The sequence below is a fragment of the Chelonoidis abingdonii genome, chromosome 8 (assembly GCF_003597395.2).
Source record: "Chelonoidis abingdonii isolate Lonesome George chromosome 8, CheloAbing_2.0, whole genome shotgun sequence".
NCBI lineage: Eukaryota > Metazoa > Chordata > Testudines > Testudinidae > Chelonoidis > Chelonoidis abingdonii.
Genome location: NC_133776.1, coordinates 49,630,729 through 49,655,380, shown reverse-complemented (window position 1 = coordinate 49,655,380; position 24,652 = coordinate 49,630,729). Strand labels below are relative to the sequence as shown.

At 40.2% G+C, this 24,652-nt stretch overlaps 2 protein-coding genes and 1 long non-coding RNA gene across 11 annotated transcripts in view; 2 read left to right on the top strand and 1 right to left on the bottom strand.

Moving 5' to 3' along the window:
- GIGYF2 (GRB10 interacting GYF protein 2) overlaps window positions 1-24,652 on the top strand; it is a 173,100-nt gene that overhangs the window by 76,232 nt on the left and 72,216 nt on the right. For 6 of the 8 annotated variants that reach the window (XR_012656383.1, XM_075068591.1, XM_075068593.1 and 3 more), the window contains one exon: window positions 23,676-23,855. The exons of 1 other annotated variant lie outside the window; for it this stretch is intronic. Coding sequence is in view for 6 of the 7 variants with exons in the window: in XM_075068591.1 (XP_074924692.1) it covers window positions 23,676-23,855 (180 nt within the window). In the remaining variant the exon portion in view is untranslated. Of the gene's footprint in view, window positions 1-9,030; window positions 9,200-23,675; window positions 23,856-24,652 lie in introns of those variants that run through there. One more of the 8 variants, XM_075068597.1, reaches the window with a different exon arrangement.
- LOC142047198 (uncharacterized) lies at window positions 2,030-2,958 on the top strand. The gene is made up of 2 exons (XR_012656384.1): window positions 2,030-2,818; window positions 2,858-2,958. It is a non-coding gene; the product is annotated as an uncharacterized LOC142047198 (long non-coding RNA).
- On the bottom strand, window positions 3,014-13,890 carry KCNJ13 (potassium inwardly rectifying channel subfamily J member 13). Of its 2 annotated transcripts, XM_032778810.2 has the most exons (4): window positions 13,745-13,890; window positions 5,848-5,899; window positions 4,759-5,239; window positions 3,014-3,659 (listed from the first exon to the last, which is right to left on the bottom strand). In XM_032778810.2, the coding sequence occupies exons 3-4, from the start codon at window positions 5,234-5,236 to the stop codon at window positions 3,037-3,039; spliced, it is 1,101 nt and encodes a 366-aa protein (XP_032634701.1). In that variant the 5' UTR covers window positions 5,237-5,239; window positions 5,848-5,899; window positions 13,745-13,890; the 3' UTR covers window positions 3,014-3,036. The 2 variants fall into 2 exon arrangements, with proteins under 2 accessions (XP_032634701.1, XP_032634700.1); XM_032778809.2 differs by lacking the exon at window positions 5,848-5,899 and having other exon boundaries at window positions 13,745-13,889.

The following is a 24,652-nucleotide window of genomic DNA, read 5'->3' as shown; positions in this document are numbered from 1 at the left end:
ACTTCATGGAGGGATAATGATCACATTTTTTAGTATTCAGAATGTGTTTTCCAGCTGATGCAATCAATTCACAAACTGAACAGCAACTCTCAGTGTTGGTACTGATATTCAAGGCAAAGGTGCACTATGCATTGCAGGAGTTACTATGCAAATTGCCATAGGCCCTATGGCTTTCAGACAGAAATACCCAAAGATGCTTCTCAAAGGCTTAAATTATTTGCCAATTAAACAAGTCATATGTTAGATCACTGACATCTAGAAAAATCACATGGAAAGGCAAATGCCAGTCAGGTTTTTACACAGCATCTAATCTTAAACAAATCCATCAGTTTCCAAGCAGGAATAGTAATCAACAAATACATGTTTTACTGTTAACACATCACAGATGTTTATGATTAACAAGACACTTAGAAAGTCAGTGTTGAATGTGGCAAATAGATTTCTATCTGAGTGTGTATTTATGCCTTTCATGTGAGGAATACTTGAATATTAAAAAGAACAAGCTTAATTATATAAAAGATATTAAAATATTTTTACCTCTTTTAACCTAATTGCTTTTAAAAGTTAAAAACAGAGCTATAATGAATGGTTTAAAGCAGAATAGTTTTAAAGATTGAAGATGTAAAAGTCAAAATACTCAGTATGGTACAGTCAGAATTACTGTGACTCTAAGGATACTTGTGTTACCTGGGTATGTCCATAGCTCTGGTATGGTGTTGCCATTCATGGTCTCACCATTCAATGTGCTTAATGTAGACTGAGATGTATTATTACACTCTTGAATTGCAGAATAATTGAGTTATACAGGATTATGTGACTTAAAGTGAAGAATTGTCAGTATATGTAAAGCAGCTCCTTCCTCATATTTGAACTATTTGTACTTTATTCCATGCTTAATGAAGTATTTCCAGTACAATTTCTTGTTCTGCTGCTGCTTGTTAAGGGTTGTCCTCCGTACGGTAGGATATTGGTTTGGGGCTTAAAAATAGAAAAGGATAAATATAGCACAACCCCCCCTTTCCCTCCCCTCCTTTCCATATCTTGGGGGTATGGCCAATAATGTTATGAAGAGAAACAGCTGAACTTTAAAGTGCATGTGCAGGACCAACTGTGAAAAGTGAGGACAAAGGCAATTTAATGTACATTAATACAAGAAGATGTTTGCTATTCCTGTACAGGCACTACAGTAGGTTGCAATATGGTTCCATTATACTGAGAGTGAAAGACACAATATTGAAAGTATCCATTCTCTATAATAAAACCAGCCCTTGAAGCCTATAGCATTGCAGGGAAGGACTATGGAAACGTTTTCAGAGCAATGAACTATTTTTGAATTCAGAGATTGGCCACCTGCCCTCCAGTTCACGACTGCATGGACCTCCTCCTTCCTGTGGTGTATATAACACGTTCCTGTGACAACTACAACAGTGGTTAACATGGAAAAGTAATAATAATTTAATATCTCTTTAGCTGTCTTTTTAATAGAAATTACCTTCTGGAAATGAGGTGCAGCTGGCACCTTATGACAAAACAGCTGTCCTACCAGGTTCTCTGTGGCCAGAGTTTGACAACCTCTGTACTTCCTAGGTTTGAAAAAAAGACCTTCAATAGACAGTGCCCTCCTAATATGGCTTCAGACTATATATCCTGCTGTTAGTCACTTTACAATAAAATCAGCTCCAGTATATAAACATAGTTTTATCTAAACTGCCTAGTAGTGGTTATGCCACATTTGTTGCAGGGAAAAGTCTCTTTTTAATTATCCTTGAATGGCAACATTTATTTTGATGGTAACTGTTGGCTGTTTCAGTCTGAATACAGAATAGCCATTTTAAAGCTGCGTTCCATTGCTGAGAAGTTGTGACTTAACGGGAGACAGTCCACTTAACTGTTAGCCCATCTGATCATATTAGAAATTGTTGCATATAGGAGCACGGTTCCTTGTTCTTGGTATTCTTATGAAGCACTCCTGGCAAAAAAAGTCCCATGTATAAAGCACTTGTTTCAATTTTTTTATTTTAAAATTAATTCAAATGTGTCTGATTTTGTAGATATGATTTATCTATATGCTGTGCGTACAGATATAGATGTTTATATTAAAAAGCGTAAAATATAAATGGATGCAGTTCTTGGTAGATATAGTGCATCCTGTGGTGCCAGAACTACTCGAAGTGTAAGATTGCAAAGCTGAGAACACATGAAATTTTACTGTGCCAAGAGACATGAAAGAATATGAATTGCTGTATAACAGTCAGTTTTCTACTGGTGAAATAATTTATTAAATGTTTCCAGGTATGAAAATATCTCCACTGTAGCATGTTTGTGTCATATATACACTTCAGGATTTTTGGCACTTGCTATCTTCACAGACCTGTCTCAGAGAATATTGTACCCCCTTCCGACCTGGTGGAATGAAGAACTGCAGTCAGTACTCTTGATTTCATGTAATAAACAAGCACATCTAGAATGCATTTCGCTGCCACTGAAAAGACTGGCAATGATTTTAGTAGGATGTTCAGCCATCTGAAAATTGGTGTAACCATGTACCCAGAAAGTGTTAATGTAAAAGGGTTATAATGGTCTTGGAACTACATCATTGCTGATCCCCAAACTAGTGTAACTTAGCCTCAGGCTAGTTTTAGGTGAGGTCTTCTGTTGTACTGTTTCTGCCCATTTTGCCATAGTGTTCTACTCACATACCATTTAATTAGGTTTTGGTCAACGGTGGGAGTCTGAAAGTCTCATACTTCAGGGTCAGTGCAGTTTTAATCATAGTCTAGTGAATTCAGCAGGTAGCACTAGTACTTTGGCAGAACTTGTACTGTGATACTTGTCCCTGACTTTCTATTCTGTGCAGTCAAAACAGCCTCTCATTAGTTTACATGAGCACTTTATGCTTTTTTTATTCTGCACACTATACTGCAATCAAAAGGATGGAGAAAAGGGGAAAGAAAATAGGAGGAAAAGGAAGGCTGGAAGTTTAACCTGAAAGTTTAATGTAAAATTTTTTTTAAAAAATGGCACCACATCCAAATTCTATTCTGTCAGACCAGTCTCAGAAATCTGGAAGCTGTCAGTGTGCTGTCCATTGATGCGAATCTTCATGTCAGTCCTCTTTGGACTCTTAGAGTCTGCTGCAGCTGGGAGCTCAGGAATAGTCTTGTCAAAATTCTCCATCTTGATCTGATATTCCCCTTTGGTGCCTCGGGCCAGCATGGAAGCAAAGCGATGGTGTAGAATGATCTCAGATGGGAGGTAGGATGTCCTCCTCTGACATGTTTCCCCTGTGCCCTCCTGCATTGCTGAGAGGAAGACTACTAGCTCAAAATGGCGAGGGGTATCCCCTTGGAGGAGAACACCTAGAGGACTAGATGGGGTAATGGAGTGGTAGTAGGTCAGTGGAAAGATAAAGAATGGACACTCCTCAAACGTGATACTGTCCAGGTGGAAATCCACACTAGTTTGATGCAGCTGACCATTCTCCTGTTCTTGGTAAAGAATAGCTGAAACCCGAACGCTGGTGAGTGGGCTGGGACGAGTGTTGGCCACCTGGAACATAAGGTATGGCTTGCCCTCTGTGTGCGCCACTACTGCAGAATGAGTAAAGCGGATGGAGAATGCGCGATTCTTTGGACGGGCAATCTTTGCCACAAAAGCACCTACATAACAGGAAAGAATGAATTAACCTGACCGTCAGGATCATAGTTAGTTTCTTACTTGTCCCCAGGTTGTATGGAATGGCCCGTGAGAAAAGGAAGAGGCTTAGTGGGATGGACATACTGTTAACTAGCCTCAGATTGCTTGATTTAAAATTATTATATGTAGTCTATACATAGCACAGCTCCCATCATACTAATAGTTGCTGGCACCAGTTTCTATTCTCAATTTATAAATCAAAATAAATCCATCGTAGGTTGTTTTTTTTTTTTTTAAAAAAAAAAAGAGCTTTGGCTTTTTCCATAAACTTTGTTTCCACAATCTGTTAGCATGTGTAAAACAGTAATATTTGGAGAATGAGGATGCACTTGCAGAAAGAGATGTGCCCCTTGATTGATTAAGATCAACTCCATGAACTGGCTATGATATATAATTGTGGTCTTTCATTTACTGAATCTGTGTTTAAAATATAGTGCCCTAACCTTTTGCACAGAATAATATATTTGTCTAAAATTATTCCATAGTTCAGCCATTTTAAGTAACTTTAAGCTAAGTACCACTGGGATCCTAAAGTGTTCCTGGTGTTGACTGTCCATGGATACTTAACAGTGAAGTGAAGGTGGATAAAAAAATTCACCCAGTTTTAAACAAACTAGCTAAAGTTTGGGTAAACCTGTGAGAGTCTATATCAAAACAAATCAATTTAAACCTCAAATCAGCGGAAGGTTGGAAGAAAGAAATTGATAAAGGAAGATGGAGTAAAATAACTTGTTGGAAGTGTCAGGAGAGGAACTGCAGTAAAAAGCAACACTTTCTGGTTTCCAGTACAAATCCTGAAATACTTCTATTCAAGTGCCTCTCCTTTTTATAGGTCTTTAACTGCTTAAAAGGAGTTGGATTATAATTAACAGCTATAAAGCTGTTTTGAAGTTGAAAGTTCAGTCTTGTGGTGGTGGTGGTGTTGTTTTAGTAACTGGCCGTACTCCTTTGATGTGCCCTCTGGAAGCACTCATAATGACATTAAGAATTTTACCAAATCTACTCCCTACATGTGGATGACAGGACCTACCCTATTTAAAATTGTGAAATAAACCTGATTACCTGTGATGAAGGCCTCCAACATGAGCCCCAGGACCATCTGTATGGCAAGCAGGGCGATAGCACTAGGACAGTCCCCACTTGGAAACATGGTGCCATAACCAATAGTGAGCTGTGTCTCCAGGGAGAAGGAGAAAGCAGCTGTAAAGCTGGTGACGTACTTAACACAAATGGTGTGGTTGTCAGGTGGGGCATTGTGATCCAACTCCAGGTCCCCATTCATCTCAGCCAGGAGGTACCAGAGCACTGCAAAGACTAGCCAGTGGATGACAAAAGAAGCAGCAAAGACTAGCATCATCCATCGCCAGCGCATGTCCATTAGTATTCCCCAAGCATCTCGTAGGTATGCCAGACCTTTCCTTTGAGTGCCATCGATCTGTAGTGTGCTGTGTCCATCTTTCGTCACCATCCTCAAGTGCCTTTGATCCAGGAGAGGAGCACTAGATTTGGTGTTGTTGCTGTCTATCATATCTGATCTCATCTTCTGAAAATGAAAGAGAAAATTCATTAAACACTTGCATATTTGTATTTCAGCTAATGTTCACAGATTCTGACACATGAGCCGGGGACCAAATACAACCTGCACCCAACAAAGGATGTCTTAAACATTGCAATCCAATGAAGATTGATTTGGGAGTTTAGAGCAGAATTTACTACTGCTTTTGTGGTAACGATTAGCTAAAAGAGACTAAATTAAACATCAGACTACTTTTTAAAATTTCCCCTACCTACTCATTTAAACAGAGTTGTCATATTTTACCCCCCCTAAATTTATATTTGGGTCAAATACCTGTGCTAATATGGCAGATTGGCAGATGTAGCACTGCAGACTTTAATATTGTACATCTGTGATGATAGCAATTAGATGTTGCAATTCATCTTAGCAAAGCAATATAGCAGTTTAAAGAAGAATAAAAAGCTAATCTTTAACAACAGTTCTTCCCCTTATCTACTTCCTTGGGGAAGGCTGTGTCTAGCCACCTCACTTCTATAATTCAGAAATTTCCTCACAGGTGTTCCTGACTTTCTGCCTCTTTAAAATTTCCTTTACCTCTACTAGCCATATTCTCTTATTGACTAGAATTTTGGTACCTGGGGGAGAGCCTCTTCTGCTGAACATACTCAGGCCACTGCTGATGTTAGGCTGTATTAAGAAGGGGATAGAGAATAATACGGAAAATATTATGCCAATATATAAATTGATGAGAAGTCCTCAGCTTAAATACAGCATTCAGTTTTGGTCACTTTAACTAAAAAATAAAACCCTCCAAACCCCACTGCAACAACAGAAGAGAAAAAAGTATAGAGAAGTTCGTGGAAATTTTTAAGTGAAGGTGAAGTTGTATATGAAGGAATATAAAAGTCAAGAGCCAAAAATAGCAAATTGTGTGCCTAATAGTGTCCTATGTTCATATTTAGGATCTTAAGTAAGAATAACCTTCTTTTCGGAGGTGCCAAGCACCTTCAGGTGTTAGGGACTTGACTGGTGCTGTAGATGTTCAGCTCCTTTGAAAAGCAGTTAAGAGCTGAGTGATGGGCACCCTAAGTTTTAAAAACTTTTGGCTTAGGAGACTATTACACTTGAATAGAAAATTTGTTTTATATAAATACTGAATGGAAGAGAAATCCTACTGGGAGTGCCCATCGCTAGTTATCTTTTCCCACAAAACAAGAAGGCACACAATTAAAAGCCATCAAATATAAAACTGTGATAGGTTTTTAATCCATTGCGTTAATTAGTTATGAGACTCACTGCCACTGGCTAGTGTAGAGGCAAATTGTTTAAGAAGAAATAGAATTTCTCTTTATACAAATGCTTCAGGGCATAAAGATGTATATGAGAAGATGTGCAATTAAGTGGGCTATAAAGATTCATGCCTTTCTCTGAAGGCTTTGCCGCTGTACATACCAGGCTACCTAGTAGTTGACCTGTTCATGGTAAAATGAGAACTGCTTTAACAAAGATAGAAATTACTTTATTTCCTATTTGATCAATGGCATATTGATCTTGGAATTGGTCCTGTGACTCATTTGGTTGATTAGTTTTTTATAATTTGTTCTTGATATTAAATCTTATGTGTAGATTTAAGTATGATCATTAACATACCCTGGTAAGCATTGTGAACAGACCTTTTACTGTTTTGTTTTGTTTTTTTGCTTGTGGCGATAGGTTCCCCATGCATAAAAATATGCTTTAATTCTGTTTGGAATGTGCATCCACGGGGCTTGAGGAATAACCGATAGTTTGAGTAGGATCTTTAGGCTTTTCCCTACCTTTTTATTCTGTGCCTCCATTCTCCTATTAAGTACAACTGTTTCCTTATTTTCTGCAATGAATATGCCATAGCTATATTATGGCAGAGATCAGGTGGTTGGCTTTTTTTTTTGTTTGTTTTGGTTTTTTGTTTTGTTGTTAAGATTCTAATGGTTTTCTGAAATACAAGACAGACGCTGTGAGCAGGGTAATATCTTTTTATTGGACCAACTTCTGTTGGTGAGAGAGACAAGCTTTTGAGCCACACAGAGCTGCTTTTCAGGTCTTCTTTATATTTCTGAAAAACAAGGCAGAATTTTCTTAAATGTGCCACTCCTTCCTCCATGCACAGAGCATGAGTAACTGATGTATATCTGCTGAGTCAATCATTGGGAGTGTTGAGTACAGTCTAAGCTACTAATAACCCTAATCCTGGCCTTCACAGACTGCCCTCCACTGAGGCTATTCAATCTCTATTAGTTCAGTCTTTGGGCTGCTTCACAGCTAGCTCTGCAAGAATATAGTTTCTGGTCTTGCAGCAGTGATAGGAAATCACAAGGTAAACAGAGTAAAATCTTCAGAGTGCTTTAAGTACCAGGTATCATCAGATTTACTGGTCTGAAGAGCTGTGTGTTGCATTAAGACTCAGAATGGCCTGATTTAGTGCCCTGAGGGGGATTATAGAATGAGTATTATGGCTAGTCAATAGGATTGATGGGACTGTGTGCGGAACAAATTGGAGCCAGTGCCTCTTTGTCATCACAGATTCTTGGATTAAGCTGCGATCATGAGAAACATATACTTGATTACTTGGAAGGAAGGCAAATATTTACAGACCTAAATGCCTTTGGGATAAACCATATGAGTTCTTGGAGGAAAACTGTTTTTGTGTAAATTGCTATGAGGTCTGAAGGACAGTTGTTATGGCATGTTTCATAAGTAGTTTGGGGTATAGAATGACAAAGCAAAGCAGAGCCATTCCTTATTTAAAAAACAAACAAAAAAACCCCTAAATCTAGTAGTGACAAGCAATAACCAGAATCCTCTGAGTATTATATGCCCTTACAAACATGGAATAGTTTTTCAGGTTCGTTTTCCTCCCTCATATTCTATTAAAACGGCACACTACAGCACTAAGTAGAGCACTATTATCTCACTACAGCGCAGTGCACAGTCAAAATAAGGTTGGAGCTTGGTTGATACAGCAACTTTATTATTTGATTACTAATTGTTTGTTAATATTGATTTAAAGTTATGAAACCTCTCCTGCATCCAGCTTTCTTCATTACATCAAATTGTTTCAGACATATTCAATTAGGGAAATTCAAGTACTGTAATGGTCTTGAAGGTATTTCAGAATGAAAGAAAAATATCTCCATCTTTATTAACCTAAGCGGTGCTTGTCACAGCAGTCTCTTGTCAATGCCGCTTCAGACTTCAACAGTGAGATCGTTCTGGTGAGGTTGATAGGCTGCTGCTGTAGTCCCATTTGGCCTGGAAAAGTAGTCCTTTCTGTGGTAGTGATTATAGTGTCAGGTCACTAATCAATGGTGCAGTGAATATTTTAAAGTACATGAATTTAGACTCCATATTTAATGTTTTTATTAAAAAAGTAACCAGGAGGGTATGAACCTATTGTATCTTGAGTTAGATCATGGGACAAAGCTTTTTTGTTCACATGAGTGGAGAGCAAAAAACTGTAAGCAGGCTCCAACAGTAGTGCAGCTGATTCAGGATGAGAAGAAGAGTTTTTTGGGTGGAGTGTGGGTGAGGGGGGAAGCTAAACTAGCAAGCTTAGGTTTTGAATTACAAATCTAGAAAGTCTGAGGATTTCTCTCCTCTTCCCCCTACCCCCCGCCCGCAAGTGTTTTTTGAAAAGCAGATGCAACTTGAATGCATTTGAGAAGTCAGATAAAAGATAACTGTTCACTCTCTACCTACTTCTCTCTTCTCCTCATCTTGTTCCCCTGCCTCTTTGTCAGACAATTTACATATTTTCTACTTTCCCTGTTCATAGATTGATAAATTATAAGATCAAGAGGAACCAATGTGAGCATCTAGTCTGACCTCCTGCATAACACAGGCTGTAAGACTTCCGGGTTGATTCCTTTTTGAACTAGATATCTTTTAGAAAAAAATCCAGTCTTGATTTAAAAATGTTCAGTGATGGAGAATTCACCACAACCATAGGTAAGTTGTTCCAATGGTTAATTACCCTCGCTAAACGAACAAACAAAAAAAGTTTCTAGTCTGAATCTGAGTAGCTTCAACATCTGTCCATTGGATTTTGTTATGCCTTTGTCTGCTCTTGTTCTTGTCAGTTCTTATGTCATGAATCTGCTTCTCCGGATGTACCACCTTAAGGCTAGAAGAGCTACTGCTGCCAAAGAGATTTTTCCCAACTTCTTCCTTTCCATCCCTTTCCTTTGATATATTATTCCAGTGTTTCCAGTCCTTCTTATGTTGACTTTTACTTTTTTGAGAATTAAGTGATGGTTGTTCATTCAGAAGTGTACATGGCACTGCTGCTTTCTCTTCTCCTTTTACGTCTTTTCTTTACCTTCTGTTCACTATCCTGTCCATTCCTCAATCCAGTTTCTCTGATAAATCAATTGAGTTGAAGCAAATCATGGCAGGGTAGAGTTAACGTCTTGAAGCATCAAGGTAGTTCATGCTTTGTTTCTTTTCTTTTCCATAGCAGATCCCAAGTGGCTTTTTAATTGAATCTGATTTTTTTCTGGTTCTTGGCTCCCTGATGGTTTGTCCACGATAAAGCCATTCTCTGCAGCTGTATAATACCACTTCAGCATACCCCTGAAGTTCATGTCATCAGCTACTACTTTCCACTGTGGAGTTTAACGGTTACAAGAGTACATTGTCCTGAACCCCTGTAGTCTGCTTCATTTTGCCAGTTTGAATACACTTTCTTCTGCCTTCTGCTCTGTGGCTCTTCATGCCACCCTGGTTTCCTATCTTGCCCTTGCTTCTCTAGGCAGTTCATGCTCAGCCTCACTCCTGTGAACAGGAGCTCAAATATTCTGACACCAAATGTGTCTTAAGACTCGTCATGTGTACCCCCTGACCAAGGAGATTGTAGTAAATGCACTTTGAGGCTGTTCTCAGTTGCAAAGGTTGTCACCACCTTCTTTGTTGTTAGGGCTTTTGAATAGTTTCTCATTTGGATTAGAGTTACACCGAAACATTTTCAGAGTGCTACCCTAGCTTCCCACACTCCTACATCACTTACAAATTCTATTTTAATTGACCTTGGAAAGCTTCTGAGGTAGATTGTACTGTTTGGAGTCTAGTTGGTGTTCACAACAAACTGGTGTACAGAAAAAAATGCTATTATAGAAGGAATTTGCTGGAAATAACTGCACAAATGCTCACAGTTATCGTTCTATTTATATAGACTTCAGTTTCCTTTTAGTGGCGTATTGGAGCATAATTCTGAGTAGAGTCCTATTGACTAATATGCCATTGCTGTGAGGAGGTAAGTAAAATCCAAGCTTACATTATGTGAGCACAAATGACAGAAAAATGTTGTATACCTATTTCAGATTTAATTGACATTGTAACTTGAACAGCTAGAGCTCATGTTTACTGTTGTTGAGGCTTTGTGCACTTCATGGCAAAATGGACTTAAATTCTGCAGTAAGGTCTCTAGATTCTGTGGCAGCTTCACTTAAATTTCGATTTAAGATTAATACACAGTCTGCACAGCAGCGTCTGAGGTGTTTGACATTAAATCCAGTTTCTTTAATGCTGTCCCCACACTTCATATTTACTGTAGATTTGTATATTGGCAGTGCATAACTACATCATAGAATTTGTCAGGGGAAGCTGGGAAGGGAACAGTTAGTGCTTTTGCATCTGTGGAGGCACAGGAGGCAGTTTGGTTTGTGGCATATTCACTTTAGCTGTATGCTTGTGCTACAGATATCAGCAGTAAAATTTCTGATATTTAAACATTGTTTCTAGGTTTCTATGTTAACATCCCATTGAGATTAATGGGGGCAGTTAGAATAACAGCTCTGTCATGTGAAGTTTCTTGCAGAATTAGGAAGGCGCAAAGTGTAGGTTTACAGTTGATTCAAATTTTCAAGATTTAATATGCACCCACCAGACTAAAATAACTTAATTTCTGCAGCACAGTTCTGTTGCAAGGCATGAATTCCAGGGGAGATGCCAAGGCCTGTATATTCTGTGATTCTGAGGCAGTCAGGGGTGGCTCCAGGCCCCAGCACGGCAAGTGCGTGCTTGGGGCAGCATGCCACGGGGGGCACTCTGCCGGTCGCCGGGAGGGCGGCAGGCAGGCAGCCTTTGGCGGCACATCTGCGGAAGGTCCACTGGAGCCACGGCACTGGCGACCGGCAGAGCGCCCCCCCCCGTGGCATGCCGCCGTGCTTGGAGTCGCGAAATGTTTAGAGCCGCCCCTGGAGGCAGTTGTTGGAGGTAAAAAGGAAGCAGTAGCAAGATATTCTCTTGAAGTAAAGAAAGTGTAATATGTACACTGAATTTTTAATGGAATTGAAAGACTTTGAGGTAAAATTGATGGAAAAAAAGCGGGGCGGTAGGGGTGGGGTTGTTTACATTACAATATAAACCAAAAGCAAGTGTCCTTATTGGTTTTGAGATTTTGATTAGATCAGTACTGATATGCTACTGTACTGCTCAAAACTATTAGACTATTATTTCAACCATTGATTATGAAGTTACATTTGAGTGCCCTATACTATCTGGTCTCCTTCAAGTTGTTAGAAAATCCTTACTAAGAAACTGTTTAAACTTTATCCTGTAAGGTAAACATTTGTGAAATCTCTTACAGAGAGATCTGGATGCAAAGTCCTAAATAAAAGTTTATTGGACACTGGGGGAGATCAGGAGAGATAGGAGGGGAGCAAGGAGCTGGTCCACAAACTTTAGATACTTAATATTAAATATCAGGATAAAATTGGCCCATGTTTACCTCTATTAGCTATGCATCTTTGTAACTTCACATTTTCTTAAATGCTGCCCCTATCCTACATGCAGCAAACTATCCCTGTGACCTATATGAGACAACCAGTCATGTTCTAGACCACTGCAATTCATGCCTGTGGTACATGCATGATCCTCCTAAATAGTTGCCTTGAAATGAACAAAACACAATCATACTAATTCATAGTGTGACTCTTATTTCATAGGCATGCTCAGTTTGCCATTGACAGATCCCTGAAACTGATCTTAGTCATAAGATCATCATTTAAAACCAAATGTTTATTGGGCTCTGATGAATGCAGTGGGAAGGTAGAAGGGTGAGAGTTGTTTAGTTTCCTGGAAAAGACCAGAACCGGAGAATCAGTTCGAACCACTATTTTTATTTGAACCAGAACTTAACCTGAACCATAGTTTTGTCCTGTGTACTGAACCTGAATCAAAACTGAGCTGAAAAAAAATGTGGGTTACTGGTGAAAATAAAGGTCCAGCATTTCTTAAGCTCAACATTTAAAAAAAAAAACCAAAAAACTACTGTGATCTTATTTTATTATACAACAACAAAATAATAATTAGGCATGTGATTGCAACCAGAAAGGCCTGCCCCAATATAATGAGAAGAGACTAGAAGGAGGCTAGCCCACAACAGTAGGGAAAGAGAGAAGTTTAGGCGCTACCTGCACAGCACATGAGAGAGCTGGGGACCCAGACATAGATGAAGCATCTCTGGGTACATCTCCACAGCAAAATAAATAAAACCCACTGCAAGCCTGGGCTCTGAGACCCTCCCACTTCCCTGGGTTTCAGAGCCCCCACTTTGGCCTGACCCTGAATGTCTCCACTTCTATTTTTAGCCCCACAAGCCAGACCTGGACTCTGAGACTTGGTACCACAGGTCTTTTACTGCTGTGTAGACATACTTTCAGACTTCCCTCTGGAGAGAGAAATGGTTAACTTCTGGGACCAGGAGTGTTCCACAACTCTTCAACATCATCCCCAACCCCTGGGCAGCTCCTCCTGCCATTTTCCCCGCTTGAGGCAGAGCCATTGCCTCAAACTCAAATTTATCCCTTCATCACAGAGGTCTCGTTTGGAAGATGGTATTTTAGTTTGCTCAAACAAATTGTTCATTCAGAAAATTGTTTATCTGACAACACAAGAACTAGGAAAACTCATGTACAGTTAAAAAGTAAATGGTCAAAAATGAAAACAGTTTCAATAAATTTTTAAACTTTTTTTTAAATTTACTTCCATTCTTTTGGATTGAAATTTGGTTTGAACCAGTTCAAACCAGTAACCAAACCACTATTTATTTATTTTTAGTTGCTTGACCCAGAACTGAACCCAAACTCACTGAATGCAGCTGAACCCAAGTTTGATCCAAATCAAAATAAATACTGGTTTGACTCCCTGGTCTTTTTCCATCCGCAGCAATAGTTGATTGCCTTAGCTTCAGTTGTATGCATCTGCTGAGCATTGTGGAGATTCCTTCCAATGCCCTTTTCTGCCAGGGTTGTTAATGATGGAAGGTTGGGCTTCCCTTTTATGCCACTGTCGGCATTGTCAGTTAGAAAAAGGGTTAATATTTGAGAAGAATTCCAGAAATATTTTCTTTAAGGGTGGTATTCCAGTAGGGAAGCTTCAAAAGCTCTCTCAGCTTCCTTTCCACTCTGAAAATAACTTGCATTATTTTTTAAAAGTTAAAATTATACTATTGTAAATAACTATGCCAAAAAGATAATTTGATTGTGTACTTACCAATGTCTTTGAAGCTTTTATCAGAGTGCAGGGGAAAGGGGGAGAGGTATTGGGTCCAAAAAGTAGACTGCAATAATCTTATGTTCTGGTCCCAATACAGACAAGAAACTTTCCACAATTGTAGTTTGTAGAGATCTCTTCTTTGAAATGGGTTTACATGTCTCATTCCTCTGTTTATAATGCAGGGGGGGTTGGTTTTCATATGAGGCTGATGTGATTGGTCATTTTGTCTGCAGGGGGGCCAGTTAGCTCTGATCAGGTGGAAAAGAATGCTGGTTTATTAGGAGGGTTTCTTTATCCAACACAAACCCTAGCAGCAGAGGAGAAATCCTCAACAACTTATTTGGAGAAGGGCTGCATTCCCCCCCTCCCACTAATCAGGATTGGTCTTTAGGTTTGCATAATCTTGCTTAAGGTTTTACTTGGAAGTTAAAAGGGACAAAATTCCTCAGAACTTTTTCCTCCTATAGCTGCTTTAAAATGTGAAGTGTTCTCTAACATTTTTTGCTAACTAAAGTCAGGAGGATATATTTGGGTGGAGATGGGAACTCTTGTATCTAACGTACTTTTCCTGTGCTTCCTTCCTTTCATTGCGTCTTACATCTGAGTCTCGTTAACAAACGGTGTGGGCTGCACCTAACAGTGGATATTGGTGCAGCCTCGTCACAGTCACTAGAGGACTGTAGATGATTTGTAGTCTAATGCTAGTCAGAAGATGTAGATCCTGTCCTTCCTGTTCCATCTCCATACTGCTCCTTTGTAAAAGTATTGAATTACTCATGGGATTTTCTTTAAACCTGTGATGAAGCGATGTAGATTAGAGGAAGTTTCCCTCTGGTTTGAAAATGTAAAACTGCACCACAATAAAATGCACCACTCATTCACTTAAATTCTGGTGTCCCTCAAATTTAGTGTTGAGTAGAACAGCTGGCTAATTAAAACATTTTTAGCAGATGTGCCTGTGGTCTCCAGCTTCCAGCACTACTAAAATGAGCTGTGAGGATACCTTTGTAATGAAGTTCAGTGTTTTACATTTTTTTTCTTAGCTGCTGATGTGAGGACTTTGAGCGAGCATCAGACGTAAGAGGATCTGAGAAACAAAGACTATGATTGTTTTCAATAAAACTACTGAAGGCCTGCTGGGAAAATTATTAATGTAGACTTTCCTACTTAGGAAATGAAATCTCCCCCTCATGGTTTTTCTTTTTTAAAAAACAAAAAATACAGAACATTAATTCTTTGTTTCATTAGTGCAGAATGTTTTAATACATGTTCAGGCACAGCACCATAAACTCTGATAGACATATTATGACCTCCAGGACAAGGGAAAGTAATCTAGCACAAGGGGACACCCTCCACTTGTGCCTGTGTGTAGGGCTGTGATTTGTCCTTGACTCTCCTTACATATTGTAGCAGGGTTGCACTTCCACTGTGACAAACAGTTTTTTTTAATTATAAGACGACATATTTTTTAATTTAGAAGGCTTATGGTTCTGGTCACATGTTTCTGAACAAACCCTTCTTGAGTGGTTTGGGATGCTAGCCCATGCTTAAGATGAACAATTTCACTGGGACATACATAGGAATTAGACCTGCTGCATTCCTCTGTTTTTTATTTCTATATTTGCTCTGATGCATTAACTTCAGTGCCAACAAATGTTAGTGAATTTAGTGAAAAACAGAGGACTTTGAAAGAGATCCAGGAATCTTGCCAGGAAGATTAGTCAGAAACTGCACTGAGGATGCTTGAATGGTAGGGCTTAGGAGACTGGAGGTGGGAAGAGGAGGAGCTAAGACTGAGAATCTAGAGAGGCAGCATTTCTTAGTGTTTAGAATTGGAATCTGGAAAACTGAATTTTGTGTCTGATTCTGTCACTGATTTACTGTATGACATTAGGCGAGTTACATTATTATTAAGGCTATGTTTTAACCATGGGCATTTATAGTAAAAGTCATGGACAGGTCAGGTGCAATAAACAGAAATTCATGCCCTGTGACCTGTCCATGACTAAATCTAGAGTGCTGAGGTGTGTGTGTGTGCATGCGCGCACAGTCTGGGGTGCCGCAGGTGCTGGAGAAGAGGCATGTGTGCTGGGACCTCTGAGGGGGCTGGGCGGTGACACGCTTTGGCTCGAGACTGCCTCAGCAGTGACTGCTCAAGCTGCTCAGGTAGCCCTGGAGCCAGCCACACCAGCCGCTGCAGAAGTCATGGAGTTTCTGGAAAGTCATGGAATTGGTGACCTCCATGACAGACTCGCAGCCTTAATTATTATGTATGTATGTTTGTAGTCCAGTAATGTTAATTGTGCTAAGTGCTGTCCAGTTTTCTCTAGCTATAAAACGTGCCTACAAATTACTGATCTCTGCAAAGGTTTTTGAGGTCCTCTGAAAGCTATAATAAGTGCAAAGTATTATCATAGTATTTAGCAACTTCCCTTGATGAGGAAACAAGAGCAGGGGAAGGGGGAGAGAATCATAGTACTGGATAGATATCCCTCCCACTCCCCCCCGTTAACCATAGGCACTAATGTTACTGTTAATGATCCCATTCCTCTTTGAAAAGAGTTGAAGTTATTTGTTGTTCTAATAGAAGATCCTCTATATAAACAAGTTATCAAAGTGCTGTATCCCAGAATTCCAGTCTTATTCTTTGAGGTTAGTCGTTTTGCTATTCCAAATTGCACAGCTGTAGACTTTGTTGGCTGGATGCCTATTTGCTCTCTCTGAAGTTTTCCATAAACACCATTGCTGGCTTTGTGTCAAACATGAAGACAGGTGCCCTTTTGCTGCTCCTTCTCCTCAGGAAGTCCAGTCAATTAGTCCAAGGCAAGGCCATAGATTACATTTTATTCTTTTCATCTCAGAAAAGCCATGGTGAAAACCTGATTGCTATACTAAGTAATTTCAACCCAGTATGATGGGGTCTGGGAACTGTATGTAAATTCAGTTTACTAATATTGTGGAAAATTTGAACTTTATAGAAACTGTGTATGTACATTTTTGTGTTGGATCCACATTACTCCACACTTCAGTTACTTCACTGTTGTCTCTTTTCTGAGACTTTTTCCTGATCTTTGTTTGGTTGGACTTTCAAAATGGAACAGTGTCTCTTAGTAGAGATAGATAGGGTTAAGGGTCATTTTTTGCCAAATCCTTAGTACTTATCAGCATCCTTAATCCTTGTAGTCTGTTATTGCCTTTTGACTGGCTTGTTTGTGTTGTCCTGGTACATGGAGACTTAAGCAAGGTCATGGTGTGTTCCCTTTACTGTTTAATTGAGGAGTGTGGCACGAAAGCAGTCACATAATGTAACCATCTAGACCTGCTTTTACAGATACTTGGAAAGATACCGATACCAGAATTTACTCCTGAACACACTTTCCTCATCCCTAAAACGTGTACTGCACTAGAAATTCAAGACTGTAAAATCATCACCTCCTTTCTTCAAGGTCATTCAAGTGTCATTCTGTCCGTGCAAGCAGCCCTAAAACATGCACCAGATCATGCCATGTCAACTCTTAGGTGTTGTGCATTTTGAGCAATGTTAGAAATAAATTTTTGATTTTTTGTAAATTAAATGGAGAACTTATCACTAATGCTATGTCAGTATTTGAAAACAAAATCATTGCCTTTCTTAAAGCAGTGGGCAGGAAAACTGTAATTTCTTTGACTATAGTTTTAATCAAGAGGGGGCTAAAACCACTAGAATGATAAATATGGATACATATATGCAAATATTTTCAAAATCTGTTATGAATGTAACAGAGCATATAGCCCATTCGTACCAATTAGAAATGTTGCAATTAAGAGCAGTCCTCAAAACATTACACTCCAATGCTGAATACAATAATCATCATATGGAAGAAACTGCATCCTTTCCGAATTATTATAGTAAACTTTGCTGCGTTTGGGAGGAATGTCCTGATCTCATCATGAAATTGGTTTAACCAGCTAAATTAATCTTACTGAATACCAAGCAGCAGCTTTTTATAGAACTGTTGTAAGCAGGGGAACTAGAAAATGTAATTAAATCCCCTTTAAAACAAAATACCCTGAATCCCTGTCATAAGGTTTTGTGTGAACCTGCCCTTGTGGAATAAATATAATACCCCTTGCAGAGGGGACTTGGATAACCTAAGAAGGGCTTTAACTCTTCACCGAAACCACAAACTGAAGATGTTCCTCTGTCACTGGTTGCAGGCATGGCAGTTAAGAGTCAAAGATGAATTCTTTGTGATTTAAAGTCTTACCTTTTGTTCCTTCCTCCACTATCATCTTATATTTTTAAAATTATGACTTCAGAAAGTAACTGGAGAAGAATTTTGTTTGTGTCAAAAGACACACTAGCTAGAAAGTCTGATAAGCCATTGAAATTGTACAGGCTCTGCACTTGCCAATTAGGCCTTGTTATCAGTAATTCCCTGTGGTTTACCTGTTGTCCTCTGCAATCCCTTAAGGTCAAGGATGATCTCTTTCACAGGTTTTATTTTTCATGGGTCCTTTGGTGACTGAAGAGTCTGATTCTTGAGCCATAGGCTCATTGGCAGATATTGCAAATGGTGTTGGAAGACAGGGTTGGGCTGCAATTGCTGTGTGACCGTTGTCTTTCCTTTTCTGGTGTTTTTCTGTGACCAGGGCAAGGCTATTTTCCTCAAAAGTCGACGTTCCCTCTCTGACCAAGTCTTTGCCAGTTATCCCTATCTTGGGCTGCCGTCTCTCAGTGTGCGATGTCAATCTCTTGATGTTTATCTTGAGGATGTTTTTAAAGCATTTCTTTTGGCCTCCTCATTTCCTTTTTCCTTTGGTGAGTTGGGCAAACAGCAGTTGTTTTGGTAAGCATACATCAGGCATGCGCACACAGTGTCCGCTCCACCTCAGCTGGTGCTGGATAATCAGGGCCTCAACACTGGAGATATTGTTCTCTGTGAGGACACTGACATTAGTGCGATGATTCTTCCACTTTATGTTGAGGATCTTCTGAAGAAGAGTTTTGGTGCTGGCATTCCAGGTTTTTCAGATATTATCTGTAGATCACCCACATCTCACAGCCGTAGAGGAGAGTTGAGATTACCACCGCTTTACAAACTGAAAGTTTAGTATGTGTTCTGATGATATGATTGAGCAGTTGGTGAGACAGTCTGCCAAAGGCAAGGCTGGCACAGCGAATTCTGTGCTGAATCTTGATGTCTTTCTGCCTTCTGTGGTAGGCCAGGATAGACAAAGTATTCTACGTTTTCCAGTTCTTCTTTGCTGATACGGATCTTCCTTGCTGGGTCTGATGATTGACTGGGGACTGTCTGGTGGAGAACTTTTGTTTTGCCGATATTCAGAGTTAGCCTGAGGCTTCTGTAAGCTTCAGAGAAGCAATTGAGGGCTGTTTGAAGATTCTCCTTTGAGTGTGCAACTACAGCACAGTCATCTGCATACTGGAGTTTGGTTATTGTTGCTGATATTACTTTAGTTCTGTCACAGAGACAAGAAAGGTTGAAAAGGTTGCCATCAATCCGATATTGGTTGCCAATGCCCTGTGGTAGACTGTCTTGGATTAATGTTTTCATAGCTGTTAAGAAAATGGAGAAAAGAGAGAGTGCCAGTACACAACCTTGTTTTACTCCAGTTTGGATGAAAAAGGGCTTAGAGGTAGACCTGCTGCACAAAATGCAGGCAGCCATCTGCTCATGGAGGAGTCTTATAATGGTGATAGATTTGCTTGGGCAGCTAAACTTTGACATGGTTTTCCACAGAGCCTCCTGTGTGACAGAGTTGAAGGCTTTGGTCAGATTGATAAAGGCTATATACAGCTTCTGGTGGTGTTCTTGACCTTTTTTCTGGATCTGCCTAGCTGTAAAATTGTGTTGGTTGTGCCTCGTGATGGTCTGAAGCTGTACTGGGACTCTGGAATACTTGTGCTGCAAGAGGAAGCAGGCGATTCAGAAATATTCCACCAAGAATCTTCTCAGCGCTGGACAGGAGGGTAATGCCTTGATAGTTGCCACAGCCTTTTTGAAAATGGCGACAATGTTAGCCTTAAGTAAGTCAGCAGGAATTTCTTTAGTGCACCAGATTTTGAGGAGCAGCAAGTGAAGCTTGTTAGGCAGTGTATCTCCTCCCATTTTCAGTACTTCAGCTGGTATGCCATCAGGACCTGAGTCTTTATTGTTGATTTTTTTAATTGCTTTGCAGACCTCTTCAGGTGTTGGTGGGTTGGCAAGAGTTTCCCAGTTTGGATGCTGAGGGATGGAGTCTATGGTGTCGTCAGTCACAGTCAATTCTCTGTTTAGAAGCTTTTGGTGGTGGTCTTTCCAGCACTCTTTGATGGATTCATTATCTTTAAGAAGGGTAGTACCATCTTTGGCTCTCAGAGGTGTGAGGCCACATGAGCTTGGTCTGTGCAGGGTCTTAGTCTCACAACAAAAGCTCTGCATATCATGTCTGTCAGCGAATGTTTGGATTTTTTTTGCTTTGTCCTCCCACCATTTATTTTTGATTTCTCGGATCCTCCTTTGAACTTCAGCTATGAGCTGATGGAGAAAGCTCTGCTTCTGACTGGATAGTGGTTGTTTTTGCCAGTCGCAGATAAGCTTTTCTCTTCTGATCCAAAAGGGCTGTAGTCTCGTTGTTGTTGTTGTCAAACCAGTCCTGATGGCAGCATGTAGCAAGGCCAATGGATTCCTTGCAAACCTCATGGATGATCTGTTTTAGGGCTTCCAAATCTTCTTTGACATTTGTGTTGTCATTTCCAGGTGTGCATATGGCTAATTTTTCACTGAGGAGTGTTTGGAAGTTCTCTTCGTACAGTGAGGATTGAAGTCTTTGGATGCTGTATTGCCATCTGCGAGATTTGTGTTGCTTTCTGTGTTTTGGTGCAATCCTGATGGACATGACTGACCTCGCCTTGTGGTGGTCAGTCCAGCAATCATCTGCTCCTCTCGTGACACCAGTGATTTGGAAATCTCCTAGATCCTGTGTTCTTACAATGACATAGTTTAGGAGGTCCCACTGTTTTAAGCAGGGGTGTTGCCAAATTGTTTTGTACTTGTTGCTTTGTCTGGAGATTGTGTGTGTGATCACAAGGTCGTGCTCTGCACATTTGCTGAGTAGAAGGATGCCATTGGAATTGGTCTTGCCTACTCCTTCCTTCTCAGTGGTGCTATTCCATACGTTACAATCTCGGCCAACTCTTGCATTGAAGTCCACTAAGAGGATTATCTTACCTGTTTTTGGAATGGATGACAAAATTTTATTAAGGTCAGTGTAGAAGGATTCCTTCTGTTCTTCAGTGTCAAGAGTTGGTGCATATGCGTTGATGATCATGGCAAATGACTTAACCAATTGGATGTGGAGGGTCATAAGGCGCTTGTTGATGCCAATGGAGAGCTCAGTCAGGCGGTTGACTAGAAGATTTTTGATTGCAAAGCCAACACCATGTATTGGCCTATCGCTTGATGGTTTTCCTTTCCAGAAGAAAGTGTAACCACTGCCCTCTTTCCTCAAGTGGCCTTCATCTGTACATCTTGTTTTGCTGAGAGCAGCAATATCGATGTTGTACCTTGAGAATTCTTGGGCAACAATTGCTGTTCTGCATTTGGGTCTTTCACTTTTTGATTAGTCTAGTCAGACAAGGACATTCCAAGTTGCAAGAAACATTTTTGTTTTTCAACCGCATTGGGAATGATCCCTCTGGACATATTTATCCAGTCAGGTATGGTGGGATAGCCTATATTTGGGGCACCTTTTCTAGCTCCTTCCTTGTATGGGGTGAGCAGAGGGTTCCTAAAAGGGCCTGCTCAGTCATGACTGCTGTTGCTTAAAATAACCCCCATCCCAGTCCAGGGGCACATGCCTGAGTTGCCACCTTGATGTGATGGAGAAGCTTGCATAGACTTGAGACCCTAAGAACGATGCTGCCTGGAGTCCTGTACTCTCCTGGTAGGGTCACCCATGATGGTAAGGTTGAAGGCGAGGTACTAGACAAAGTGCAGCACAACCTAGTATAAGACATCAATGCCAGAAAAGGCAGATGAAGCAGGATCACCTCTCAACAGCTATGAAGGTGGACAAAGGCTTCAATGGAGGGGAACCCCCTGGTTGTCTTGGACCTCCTTGCTACCTCTTCTGCTAAGATTTATGTGGCTACTGGTGTGCATCAGCTCCTCCACATTAAACTACTCATGTGCAGGCTTCTTTCACAGGAAGAGCTTTTTTCCTACCCCTACCCATAAAAGTCCTGTGGCATTGGGCGACTGGCAATGGGGATAGGTGAAGTGATCACCAGAAGTCCTTAGACACAGATCCACACACAGGCAGTGACGGCAAGATGGGTTACCTGTGAAAATCATGACTCAGTATAGAACCCTGCCCTTTGCCCTATCATTGCATCCAGATATTCATGATATTCTTAGTAATGATTACCAGGCTGAGGAATCTGTAAACACCTATACATATTTGTAAGTGATACTGTTTTTAGAGTATCATCTTAGGATATCATGTAGGAGGTGACCTAAAGGCCTTTTCTATTCTTCAGAAACATCAGGTGGGGTCATGTTTCCAGGTTCATTATGGTAAGGAAAATAGCAAAATAAAATACAAACTTGACCAAATATTAGCTCTTCTAAAATATTTGACATGATGATTTCATACAGGGATCTTGGATGCACATGGAAAAATGAACCTACCTTTTTCACACCACTAAATTTGATACTTTTTTATAAATATCAAAACACATCCAGGTTAGCTTGTGCTAACAATAGTAGGAAGTTAGTGTGTCACATCGATATGGCTCGTAAGAATTCTGAAGTTAACAGGACAAAACAGAATACAAGAAATGATGCAGAACAGTGCTTAGATTAGACATCCTCAAACTGGTTGGAGGAGTGTTGTGATCAAGACTGTAAATTACTAGAAGCACATAGATACTCAGTCTTGAATTGAAATGACCCAGCATTGTACCTGAAAGCTGCAAGTCTGTCTGAACATTTGAACCACTACATACACATTGGGGTAATCCTGTACCAAATGTCCATGTGGATACCTTCGTGTAAAACTTCACACCAGCTATTTTTGGATATATTAGTATTCGCTAAGTATCTGTGTTCATGTTTTCCTGTGCATTTTAAATATTTCCCTAGTTCAGATTAAGGATGATTGGTCTCAGATCTACCAACATTTTATACCCTCTTTGCCAGTTTCTTAAACTTGAATACAGTTACTCCTCTCCTCATTGCCTCACCCACAGCAGTCAATCTCATTTTCAAATCCCATTCATCCAAGAGCCAGATAGGGTAATGGAGATACAGCCATATTTTTTATTCAGCCTATAATTCTACAATGACTCTCAAATTCACCAGTACTATATATTTATCTATAACCAAAAAGGTTATAGATAAATGATTCTAATAAAAGGTGGTTTTATAGCCCCCCCCCCACCGAAAAGATTGTGTACATACTGTGCAACTAACAATCGATTGTTTTAATTTATATTAAAAATAAATACGTTTACAGTGCTTTCCTTTTCTTGCTTATCTTCATTCCAGTTTTTTCTCTAGCATGTAATGTCTTTTCATTGTTAATCCAATCTCTCCTCTCTCTCCACACGCTTCTCACTGTTTTCATTTTTGCCCTTATTTTCCATATCCCCCGCTTAACCTCTACTTCTCATCCTTGCCTTTTTCCCAGTTTCTTCCTCTTCGCTTTCCCTTGTTCGTTCCTTCACTGCTCCTTGCTCTCCCCCATGAATTTCCGTTCCTCTTGGTCTCTAAATGCATTACTCCCATTGATCTATCCATGCTTCACTTCTCAAATGCTGCTGAAGACTCTTGGCACTAGATGTTTGTTTCCTGTGATGGCTCCAGATACAAGTTACAAGCTATATGTGTTTCTACTGTCCTCAGATTGGACTGCATGTTCATTTATATGCTTGTTTTCTTTGCAGTGAGACCAAATTTTGAGGAAGGTGGGACAACAACAACAGGGAGGAAACACGAATTTATTCGCTCTGAGAGCGAGAACTGGCGCATCTTCAGGGAGGAGCAAAATGGGGAAGATGATGATGGAGGCTGGAGACTGGCTGGGCCACGGAGGGATGGTGAGAGGTGGCGTCCTCATAGTCCAGGTGAGTGGAGATCTGGAAAGGGAGACGAGCAAAGTAGTTGAAGGAAAAGGACAGTGAGTGATCAAGGACTAGAGGGCAATAGCTTTATGGAAAAAATAGGTAGAGAGGTTCATGCTATTTTGTTCACTAAACAATTTAAGTTTGTGCTATGGAATTTTAGATGGCTACAGTTCCAAAGTGTGTGTTTTTTAAAAAAAAAAAAAAAAAAAAAAAAAATACACACATGCATATGTCCTCCAGCCACTGGGCTTCATTGAAGAAGGAAACCAGATTTATTCTTTGAGTGTGTGTCATTGTGTATCCTACTGTAAGTGTATATGCACCTCATACACGCAAGATCAGAATCTTTTGAATAGCATTGTCTGGGGTCATGCATACAGCCTATGCCTCCTTTTGCTCCCATGTGAGGGTATAAAGGTTGGATCAGCCTTGACTCTCCCTTAGTTCCCTCCTACCGCCTGAGGCAATGAGATGGAACTGGGCATGTGTCAGACTGGCTAGGCTTCCTGGAGCTTCAAACTTAATTCCACATTAGTTGTGTTTTGTGACGATTCCTTCTTCACTTCCTTGTTTGTTTTTCTATTGATTTTAATGTTCTTGGAAAATAAAGCGAGGGGGGAGAGACAGCAAGACTTCCTATATACTCCATTGCATAGTAGGGCAAGGTGCTTTGCCCCAACCACCGCAGCAGACTCCAAGCCTTCAAGATTTAAGCTCTCTCTAACCTGTGAGGGACTGATTCATTCATTGATAGTCATAATCCAATACCTTTCCTGTTTGTGGGAAGAGTTGCATCC